The sequence below is a fragment of the Salmo trutta genome, chromosome 4, assembly GCF_901001165.1.
Source record: "Salmo trutta chromosome 4, fSalTru1.1, whole genome shotgun sequence".
NCBI classification, from domain to species: Eukaryota; Metazoa; Chordata; class Actinopteri; order Salmoniformes; family Salmonidae; genus Salmo; species Salmo trutta.
The window spans coordinates 29,361,008-29,373,205 of record NC_042960.1 but is presented as its reverse complement, the minus strand read 5'-3'; the positions used below and the strand labels follow the sequence as shown (position 1 = coordinate 29,373,205).

The 12,198-nt window shown below is 44.3% G+C and overlaps 1 protein-coding gene across 8 annotated transcripts in view; it reads right to left on the bottom strand.

The window, feature by feature from the left end:
- The window catches only part of LOC115192201 (microtubule-associated serine/threonine-protein kinase 2), a 278,871-nt gene that overhangs the window by 156,032 nt on the left and 110,641 nt on the right, over positions 1-12,198 (bottom strand). Inside the window, exon 1 of one of the 8 annotated variants that reach the window (XM_029750435.1) lies at positions 5,817-8,232. The exons of the other annotated variants lie outside the window; for them this stretch is intronic. Within the exon in view, the coding sequence (XP_029606295.1) occupies positions 5,817-5,855 (39 nt within the window). The 5' untranslated portion in view covers positions 5,856-8,232. Of the gene's footprint in view, positions 1-5,816; positions 8,233-12,198 lie in introns of those variants that run through there. 8 annotated transcript variants of the gene reach the window in all.

Genomic DNA, 12,198 nt, shown 5'->3' with positions numbered 1-12,198 from the left:
AAGAATTTGTTCATAACTGACTTGCCTAGTTAAATAAAGGTTAAATGAAAATAAAAATATTGCTTGTCCGAGGTGTCAGACTCATTTGTTATGCATCAGAGCGCTGCAATTGGTTGTCCAAGATTCTGGGGCAGGGCTTAACGAACATTCATTTGACTTCTATCTTCCTGTACGTTTCAGCTAATCTCCAAACCAAGTGTTCTCTTCAAACAAACAAAATATTCAAAAGTGTGAAAAGGCGTGCCATTCTCCAACTGAAATACACACAAACACGACTGCATAATAAAGATGTTAGTGTACATCAGAGTGAGCCATTCTAACAGCCCAGTATGGCAGATCTGGGACCATTAGAGAAGTCACATGACAGCCATTTGGAATGGAAACTGACTGCCAGCAGGTGTGTACCGGCACCTGTGTGTGTGTAGACTTATTAGTCCCGTAGACCAAATGACTCGCCGCTTAGCCACCTTTATAGTGCATTTAGACCATCACACACTCCTACTAGGGTAACGCCCTATTTGACCTCCCACCCCAGGCCCATTTGACTACTCCAAAGGGAGACAGTTTAGACGTCCTGAGGTGGATTTGAGGAGCATACACTGAGATTAACAACAAGTCATGTGTCTTCTCTTTGTTGTCGTCCATCTACCTACACTATTAGCTTTGGAAGTTACCCCAGGGGTAGGAAGGCTGTGTGTTTGTGTGTGTGTGTTTCCGGGGCGGGAGCTGATAGTGTTGTCTCTGCCGTCCAGCCGTACGATGCCCCATGGCATCCAGCCACACCAGAGGATTTGGAGAAACAAAAAACCCTTCCCCCAGCCGGCACACACAGTCCACTGGCCAGACAAAACACTCATGCAGTCAAAGCTCAGTACTGCTTTATCCAACAGTGGGCCTAGGCTCGCTCTCGCTCGCACGCACTCACGCACTCACTCACTCACTCACTCACTCACTCACTCACTCACACACTCACACACTCACACACTCACACACTCACACACTCACACACTCACACACTCACACACACACACACACACACACACACACACACACACGACTCTTTGTCTGTCTGCACACGGGCCAGCGGACACGTATTCTCACACATTAACAAAAAACACACACACGTTGGCTGACGTGAGTAAGGTTTTTAATCGGGTCAACACTCGCAAGGCCGCGGGGCTGGAAGGTATTCCAGGGCACGTCCTCAGAGAATGAGCAGCTGGCAGGCATATTCACGGTCATTTACAACCTCTCCTTGTCCCAGTCCGTAATCGCCAAGTCTGACCACCATCATTCCTGTTCCCAAGAACTCTGAGGCTACCTACCACAATGACTACCACCCTGTAGCACTCACATCATTCATCATGAAGTGCTTTGAAAGGCTGGTTATGGCACACACCAACTCCATCATCCCAGACCCACTATAATTTGTATACCACCCCAACAGATCCATAGACGACACAATCTCAACTGCACTCCACACTGCCTTCACCAAGGCAGATAAAAGGAATACCTATGTGAGAATGCTGTTCATTGACTACAGTTCAGCGTTCAACACCATTGTACCCTCCAAGCTCATCACCAAGCTTGGGACCATGGGACTAAACACATCCCTCTGCAACTGGATCCTGGACTTTCTGATGGGAGAAATCCAGGTGCTGAGGGTAGGCAACATTACCTTCCCCACGCTGACCCTCAACATGGGGAAACGAGGGAGGCAAGCACGCCCCCATCCAAATCACTAAGGACTTAAAATGGTCCACACCCACGCGCACAGTCATAAAGAAGGTGCGACAGAGCCTCTTCCCCCTCAGGAGGTTGAAAAGATTTGTCATCGGCCCTCAAATCTTTAAAAAAGTTACAGCTGCACCATCCAGGACCATCCAGGAATGCCTGGAAAATTGTTAAAGACTCCAGCAACCCAAGTCATACACTGTTCTCTCTGTTTCCACACCACAAGCGGTACCGGAGAAACAAGTCTAACACCAACAGGCTCCTGAACAACTTCTATCCATAAAACTGCTAAACCATAAAACTGCTAAATAGCTAACAAAATGGATACACAGACTATCTGCATTGACTATTTTATTTATGCACTGACTCTATGCACACTCACTCACACTTAATTTGCTCACACACACATAACACTCACATTCATACTGACACACACGCATGCACACACACTCACATACAATCATCATATAGGCTGCTGCTACTCTGTTTATCATATCCTGATGCATAGTCAGCTTACCCCTATACAGAGCCCCTATAGAGTTCAGACAGTATTCACACCCCTTGACCTTTTCTACATGTTGTTGTATTACAAAGTGGGATTAAAATGTATTTAATTATAATGTATGGTCTAAACAAAATACTCTGTAATATCAAAGTGGAAGAAGATATTCAAAGTGGGAGAAACATTCAATGCTGTCTTGGTAAGGAACTCCAGTCTATATTTGGCCTTGGGTTTCAGGTTAATGTCCTGCCGAAAGGTGAATTTGTCTCCCAGTATCTGTTGGAGAGCAGACTAAACCAGGTTTTCCTCTAGGATTTTGCCTGTGTTTAGCTCTATTCCATGACTTTTTATCCTAATACTTGCCGATGACAAGCAGTCCCCTCCTGTACTACCTGTTCACCCACAACTGCAGGTGAACAGGTAGTACAGTCACTAAAAAGATACAGGCGTCCTTTCTAACTCAGTTGCCGGAGAGGAAGGAAAGCGCTCAGGGATTTCACAATGAGGCCAATGGTGACTTTAGCCCAGTTACAGAGTTTAATGGCTGTGATCGGAGAAAACGAATGAATAATTTCACGACGGTCAAGGGGATTTTCACTGTCTGCTTTTTTATATTTTTACCCATCTACCAATAGGTGCCCTTCTTCGCAAGGCATTGGAAAACCTCTCTGCTCTTTGTGGTTGAATCTGTGTTTGTAATTCACTGCTCGACTGAGGGACCGTACAGATAGTTGTATGTGTGGTGTACAGAGATGAGGTAGTCATTCAAAAATCACGTTAAACACTAGGATTGCAAACAGAGGGAGTCCACGCAACTTATTATGTGTCTTGTTAAGCACATTTTTGCTACTGAACTTATTTGGACTTGCCATAACAAAGTTGTTGAATACTCGACTCAAGACACTTCAGCTTTTCATTTTTTATTTGACATTATTTTGTATTGTGTGTAGGCCAGTGACTAAACAATCTCAATTTAATCCATTTTAAATTCAGTCTGTAACAACAAAATGTGTAAAAAGTCAAGGGGTGAAGGCACTGTACATATCTACTCCAAGCACTCCAGTATCCTTGCACATTGTAAATATCTACGTCCCGGATTCCCCCGGGTACTGCTGCTCATTCTGTTCACCAGCTCCGGAGGTCTACGTCACCGGCCTTCTAGGTGTCACTGAACTGGGTCATTACCACCAACCCCGGACTGTCTTGTCTCATTACGCACACCTGGTTCCCATTCCCCCTGATTAGTATGTGTATATATGTGCCCTCTGTTCCCCATTGTCCTTGTTGATTATTGTTCCATGTCCGTTGGTACCGGTACTCTGTTGTATCGGCTTTGGCGTTACCGTGTTAGTGTGCACTTGTAATTACGCGTCTCGTCCCATGTAGTGTTATTACGGGTCTCTTCCCATGTATTTATTAGAGGTTTACACCTCGCCCTTTGTTTGGGTTACAGCCCTGTGTTATATACACTACCGTTCAAAAGTTTGGGGTCACTTAGAAATGTCCTTGTTTTTTAAATACAGTGTAGACATTGTTAATGTTGTAAATGACTATTGTAGCGGGAAACGGCTGATTTTGAATGGAATATCTACATAGGCGTACAGAGGCCCGTTATCAGCAACCATCACTCCTGTGTTCCAATGGCATGTTGTGTTAGCTAATCCAAGTTTATCATTTTAAAAGGCTACTTGATCATAAGAAAACCCTTTTGCAATTATGTTAGCACAGCTGAAAACTGTTGCGCTGATTAAGGAAGCAATAAAACTGGCCTTTAGACTAGTTGAGTATCTGGAGCATCAGCATTTGTGGGTTTGATTACATGCTCAAAATGGCCAGAAACAAAGACCTTTCTTCTGAAACTCTATTCTTGTTCTGAGAAATTAAGGCTATTCCATGCGAGAAATTGCCAAGAAACTGAAGATCTCGTACAACGCTGTGTACTACTCCCTTCACAGAACACTATTCTGGCTCAAACCAGAATAGAAAGAGGAGTGGGAGGCCCCAGTGCACAACTGAGTGAGAGGCCAAGTACATTAGAGTGTCTACAAACACACACAAAGTTACTCACAAATGCACCATGAAACATAAACAAAATCTGTCACATTCACATAAAGAACCCAAGGCACATATTCCAGTCACACACAAAATCAAATAGTCTGAGCTGAGGTCATCTTTTCAGATCAATCCGTTTCCAACTGCAACCCAACGAGTGACCCATCCCGCAATCTTATGCCCATTAAGAAATATGTCCTCTTAAATATCAGGCTGTTTTTACAGGGCCTCACTGAGACACTCTGCTGTCCAGTCCTCTTTATTACACATGCCTTTCTTTAAGCAGACAGAGTCAGGTTACCCTATGGTTAACCAGACCACCCTGTTTGCTGTTACAACATCAGAATGTCCCACTACGACATGCTGTGAAGAGTGATCCGACTAGTTCCTTTTAAAGACACCGTCTCATACTAAAAATCTCTGCTCGTCATCAGCCTGCAGCTATTTCAACAGTCAGTCAGGGTTTGAGGAAGATGTTACACAACTAAACTACTGCTGGATGAAAACAGCACTGGATAGAGTGTCTGTCTCTCTGTGTGTGATATGAAGCAAGAAAGTGTTTGTGTGTGTGTGTGTGTGTGTGTGTGTGTGTGTGTGTGTGTGTGTGTGTGTCACTGCATGGCAGAGAACATGACTTCAGCGGGGTTGGACAGCTGAGACGGGCATCCCTGTCACTGCAGGGCAGAGGGTCACACCAGAGCCGGTTTGACAGAGGCAGAGCTCTTCTCACACACACACGGCCTGGAGACATGGCCTAAGCCAGAACATATGGACAATCAGCACAATCATAGTACAGAGAGAAAGTATATGGGTTTGTTATGGACTGTATGAATCCTCCCTATAAACTAAACAAGTCCGTTACTTGGTAGACTATGTAGGCCAACTCAAAATGAGTTATCCAGGACTGAATCTATTCAGCCCAGGTCAGTTCAGCCAATACCCTCATTCTACCTGCATTCATTCTTAAAATGAAGAACACTAACGAATTAGCACCACATCACACTGAAGGCACAAAGTGCACTCTGAGTAGCGTTATCTCTGACTGTACAGTAACAGTCTAGTCCACTCTATGAGTTGAGCTGTAGATGGATTGAGGGTTGCCTGGTGGAGAAGGATGTTCTTGGCTAATTCACTCCTGATTCTGAGCCTGGTCTGTAAAGCTCCTCTCTGCCAGGGGTTTGTGTTGTTGTAGATTTGGGGAGTGAATAATGCTGACACCACTGGCTGCTGCTGCCCTGGCCTCCCTCTACTGTTTCTGCCTGTCTGCATCAAGCAGGCTGATCGCACGACACAGTACCACTGCTATTAAACACAATCACAGCCACTTCCAGGAAGCACACACAACGACTTATAACAAGTAGGCAGTACTACAACAGCACAGTAGTACCAAGGAGAGAAGGTAATACATACTGTATAGCCTACGCAATGCCCGGCGTCAGTACACAAACACAACAAACCAACACTCTGGTCACATGTGGGTGTGAGGGTGCTTGTTGATGTTTGGTGGTCGGTTGGGAACACGTCTTACCTGTAGACCCCTGCGTCTCAGAATACTGGAGTCATCCATGTTTCTGCTGCTGTAGAGTCAAACAGTGGAGTCTATATCCAGACAGTTTCACCCCTCTTTAGGGGTACAGAAAGACCCTTTCTTCTGGGGTTGGGGTACAGATCAAGAGATGGTCCTCTGCGCCAGGATGGGGGTGGTGAGCAGGCACTTTTCAGGGGTCGATTACAGAGGGTGAGTTAGCTCATAGTTCCTTCCCTCGCTCCTCTGGTCCAGCAGGATTCATTCAGACCTTACTCTGGGAACTAGATGTGTCACCGCCCATAGAGGGAAGAAATACCTCTCCTCTCTTTCAGACGGTCTGCTTGCCTCATTCCTCGGCAGTCTTGAGGCTTCTGCTGGTTGGTGCAACACGCTAAACAGTCCCCCTTTTGATTTCTAGTATTGCTTAGATGGTGTCCCTCCCTGATAAACACTGTAGTGTGACTTCCAAAAGATTCCTCCTGAAAATGAAAGGCTCAGCAGCAGTGGTTGTTCTCTGTTCTTCTCAATGAGGCCACGCTACATTCCTCTGTCCTGGATTGTTGCCTGTCGGTGCAGTCGGTGCAGCGCCGATGTAACTAGGTTGACAGTGGTGTATGCGAGCTTGCTTCTCTCGTCCTCCCTCCCTTTCTTCCTTAGTTCTCTTTCTGTGAATCACGTGTTGTCTCTAAGCTCCTCTCTCATTCATCTGTTCAACGAAGGGCACACAACTCCCCCTCTCTCTCTCACACCTCCACTGAGTCTGTGCTCAGTAGAGAGAACATGTACAGTTGGAGCTTACAACTATCTGTTTTCTATATCCCTCCTCTTCTCTATTTCACTCTTTCTCTGACCGTCCTTCTATCTGTTCCCCACAGTCACTACTTCTATGGAGACTTCACTACTCCATAATTCATGGGCAGTTTGCAACAGACATTAATGATCACAATGGGGCCTAAGTGGGAAGAGGGAGAGAAAGAGGCGCCCAGGCTGATCGTCCGTCTCACTGCAGTCTGCCAGCTTAATTAGAAAAAGACTGTAAACGCACACAATACTCTCACACATACACTCCTCAGGGTTGATTGTTTGTTTCACACACATACATACAAGGCTTCTAACAAACATACATACAAGGCTTCCTCAAAAACAAACAGTCTGAAGAACAAGGTGCATTCTGCTTTCCAAGGTTTTTTTTTTTGAGAGTTGGTTTTCCCCCGGGTATAAAGCAGTATTGATGAGTGAGTCCAACTCCAGTCCAGCACAGTGGGCAGTGAGCTTCCAAGTATCTACACAGCTTCAAGGCTAGACTGTGCGCTCTCTCTCTCTCTCTGTAATGAATGTTCCACTTGGACTGCCCGAGATGGAGAAAAGGCAGAAGAAGTGTTGTGAACAACACACACAGTGGCTGCCCACACTGGGATCTGAGGCTCAGGGAAAGGCAGTGGGCAGTAGCAACAGCAGCAGTCTAGAAACAGTAGAGGAGCAGCCTACGAACCGTAGAAAGGAAAAGGCCAGTACCTCGATCTCTAGTCAGACCAGCAGAGCCATTCCCTCAGAGCAGAACAAGGAAGAGCAGAGGGAGGCAGGAGGCACCTGCAGCAGATTGTAATGTTGGCTCCAACACACACAAGATAGGAATGCCTGTCATATGCAGCAGTCATCTCTTCATTTCTCTCTTGTTCTCTCTCTTCGCACATCCACCTGTCCCAGGTTCAAGTCTGTGTGCTCGGAGTAATGCACTGGGGGATCCATCACAGCTGGGAGTGATAAAAGGAGAGGATGTCAGTCTCTTCTCATTCTGTCTTTCCTTAAAGAGAACACATATGTCTGTTGGTTTATGAGGTTCTTTACTGGAATGCTGCTACAACCAAAAGGCACTATTCTCTCAGTCTCTTCTCTGGTCCTTTGGTATCAGTTGTCCCCAGGGTGGTCTGTGGCAGGTGGTCTTCCAGTGCAGGTGGTCTTCAAGAGGCAGATGGGCTCACGTTTTGGTAACAACGCACCTTTATCAACAGGGTTTACGGAGCAGCGAGAGGTTTTCTCTGGCATTGTCCCTTGCTGTTTCTCTCCCTCTCTCTGTTTCCATTTCTCTCTCTCTGTTTCTGTATGTGTCGATGCACTCACATGCTCCTGCACCTCCCCCGTTCTTTCCTTTAGAGTGTGGGATCTCTCTCTCTTTCCCTCTCTCTCTCTCCCTTCCTCTACTCTCGCGTCCTCTCTCGTTCGTCAGAAGAACTGTTCGGGGAGCCAGCCAATCACACACGAGCAGGCGGCAGTGAATTTACATAGAATGAATGGAGGAGGGAAAGAAGCTCCGCCTTGCTTTCTGTCCACTCCTCACTCGCCACAGCCCTGTTCTCTCATCGAAACAAGGGGCTGCGTTTGAACACACACACATATGGCATACACAGGAGAACACACACACATACATACTAATCACCGGTCCGTGCTGATGTATTATTGCATTACAATTAATTAATCATGAGTGCTCTGATCTGACAGTAGGCCGATTAATTATGTATCAACAATATTTGAACAAAGTCAGTCTCCACTGTGTCATTAACAGCTAGCTACTGTTTCTCTTCTAAAGCTTGATTCTCTCTCATTTCCTTCTTTCCTTTGAATATCCCTCCAAATCCCAGAATCAAGCAAAGGAGAAGTCTTTCATACACCTAGCAATACACTATTCTGGTTGTTTTCAATACATTTTAAAGATTTACAAAGACATTTACAATCAGTGTTGTCTTCTTTCAACACCACCAAAGGGAGCCAGAGGCAGCAGATGAAGGGAGAGGAGTAAAGAGAGGTGTAGAGAAAGAGAAGGAATGAGAAGAGTCAAATTACATAAAATGTTATGCTTCGTAAACAACAAGTGTAGACTAACAGTGAAAAGCTTACTTTCGGGGAGTTCATAACAATTCACAGAAAAATATAGATAAATAATAACATGGGGAATAAATAAACAATTAATAACTTGGCTATATTTTTTTATTTTACCTTTATTTAACTACATGCACAGGGTACCAGTACTAGTACCGAGTCCATGTGTAGGGGTACAAGGTAATTGAGGTGGATAGGTACATATACATGGAATTGGGAAAGTATTCCGATCTCTTGAGTTTTTCCACATTTTGTTACGTTACAGCCTTATTCTAAAATTGATTAAATGAATGTCTTTCCTCATCAATCTACACACAATACCCCATAATGACAAAGTGAAAACAGAATTGTATACATTTTTTCAAATAGATTGAAAATAAAAAACAGAAATACCTCTATTCAGACCCTTTGCTATGAGACTCGTCATTGAGCTCAGGTGCATCCTGTTTCCATTGATCATCCTTGAGATAATTCTACAACTTCATTGGAGTCCACCGGTGGTAAATTCAATTGATTGGACATTATCTGGAAAGGTACACACCGGTCTATATAAGGTCCAACAATTGACAGTGCATGTCAGAGCAAAAACAAAGCCATGAGGTCGAAGGAATTGTCCGTAGAGCTCCGAGACAGGATTGTGTCGAGGCACAGTACTAGGGAAGGGTACCAAAACATCTATACACCATTGAAGGTCCCCAAGAACACAGTGGCCTCCATCATTCTTAAATTTAAGAAGTTTGGAACCACCACGACTCTTCCTAAAGCTGGCCGCCTGGCCAAACTGAGCAATCGGGGGAAAAGGGCCATGGTCAGGGAGGTGACCAAGAACTTGATAGTCACTCTGACAGAGCTCCTCTGTGGAGATGGGAGAACCTTCCAGAAGGACAAACATCTCTGCAGCACTCCACCAATCAGGCCTTTATGGTAGAGTGGGCAGATGGAAGCCTCTCATCAGTAAAAGGCATATGACAGCCCGCTTGGAGTTTGCCAAAAGGCACCTAAAGAACTCTCAGACCATGAGAAACAAGATTCTCTGGTCTGTTGAAACAAGATTGAACTCTTTGTCCTAAAAGCCAAGCATCACGCCTGGAGGGAACCTGGACACCATCCCTACGGTGAAGCATGGTGGTGGCAGCATCATGCTATGGGGATGTTTTTTAACAGCAGGGACTGGGAGACTAGTCAGGATCGAGGGAAAGATGAACGCAGTAAAGTTCAGAGATCCAGAGCGCTCATAACCTCAGACTGGGGAAAAGGTTCACTTAGGCAAAGGTTCACCTTCCAACACCTTCCAACTGGACATGTCTCTGAATGTCCTTGAGTGGCCCAGCCAGCGCCCGGACTTCAACCCAATCGAACATCTCCGGAGAGACCTGAAAATAGCTGTGCAACGACGCTTCCCGTCCAACCTGACAGAGCTTGAGAGGATCTGCAGAGAAAAATGGGAGAAACTCCCCAAGTACAGATGTGCCAAGCTTGTAGAGTCATACCCAAGAAGACTCGAGGCTGTAATCGCTGCCAAAGGTGCTTCAACAAAGTACTGAGTAAATTAATACTTAAGTAAATCTTACATTTCAGTTTTTTTTAATACATTTGCAAACATTTCGAAACTATTTTTGCTTTGTCATTATGGGGTATTGTGTGTAGTAGATTGATGAGAAGGAAAAAACATGAGGTCTGATTACTTTCCGAATGCACAGTAGGTAGGGGTAATGTGACTAGGCAACAGGATAGATAATAAACAGTAGCAGCAGTGTATGTGATGAGTCAAAAGAGTTAGTGTAAAAAGGATCAATGCTGATAGTCTGGCTAGCGATTTGGAGAACTAATTAGTAGTCTTATGGCTTGGGGGTAAAAGCTTTTCAGTGTCCTGTTAGTTCCAGACTTGGTGCATCGGTATCGCTTGCCGTACGTTATTATAGAGACGTCTATGATTTGGGCAGCTGGAGTCTTTGCCAATTTTTAGGGCCTTCCTCTGACACTGCCTGGTATAGAGGTCCCGGATGGCAAGGATCTAGGCCCCACTGATGTACTGGGCCGTACTTCCCTAGTAGTCACCAACAATTTCTGAGTCAAGATCCCTTTCGCAGTCAAAAAGCAAGCCGAGATCAACCGCTCAGATTTGTTTTTAAACATAAAAAAAGTAACATTAACCTAATAAAAACAGTTCTGTAGGAATTAAGTTTGGGCAGTAGGCCTAATACATTATCTCGGCATATTGGCTATATGCCTAGCTTGACAATATTGTTATTCTCACACCATACTATATTTCAAAACTCAAGCTTTGATAACAAAATAGATCAGTTGGTGTAGTACTTGCAAGGCACTGTGGCGCATAAATTTAAATAATTCAATTTTTTATTTTACTGGACTGATGGTACCTTCAAGACAACTGGAAACTCGGTAAAGAAACGAGGTCAAATCATGACGTCAGTGATCTTCAGGTAGGAAAGTCGGAGCTCTAGAAAGTTTCCGACATGGAATTCCGAGTCGGATGACAGTTCAAAAAGACTTAAAATAGACACGACGAGCTGCTGATAATAATAAAAACGTAGGGCTATCGATACACTTGGCTACGCATTCATTGTAGATGCAGCGCGAGTGGAAGTACAGAGAAATGCGTTTTATGTTTTGTAATAGTGTTGAATTAAATCAGTGCTGAAAACAAACTTAAACATGAATTCACTCATAAAAACAGCAGCTCTTAGACGTATTCGTTGACAGTCTGCTCAGTCATGTGAAATCCATAGATTAGGGCATAATGAATTTATTTCAATTGACTGATTTCCTTATATGAACTGTAACTCAACAAAATATTTGAAATTGTTCCACGTTGCGTTTGTATTTGTGTTCAGCATAGCATGAGAGCAAGAAAGAGCGAGTGAGGAAGAAAGGGAGAGCTCTATCGAGCAATAAACTCGTTATTTACCAGTGACGTACTGTAAAATAGGGACCTTCTAGCAGTCGTAAGGACAAAAATTCAGCAAGAGGCAGGCAGGCAAGGCAGAGGTTAAAATGGTGGATGATTTATTTTCACAGCACTGGTGATGACGGTGATAAATGTACAAGTATACAAACTTCTGACTTTAAAATGTCAGCATTCAAAAGAAATAAGACACAGGTGGGGTCTATCCAGCTCGGATACAACCTCCCCATTTGAATCCTCATACAGAACTGCCAGAACATGCCCAAAAGGGAATTTAAATGACATAAGCCACACCTATCCTGGCGCGCAGGCCATGTACATTTATGTTCGCTGAAGCGCGTGTTCACTGACAAGACGGAGAAACCAGACATGTGCTCCAAACAAAAGATAATGAAGATATTGACATAAAACTGCTAAATAGAATTAAATAATCCAAAGCTACTTTATCACAAGTGTTGCATAGATTGTGAGCTCTCCAAACAACGTGTCTGCTATGATAATGATAATTAATTGAATTACCGAACAGAAATGACTGTAACCAAACATTCTAAATAAGGGGGGAAATTGTGGGGATTTATT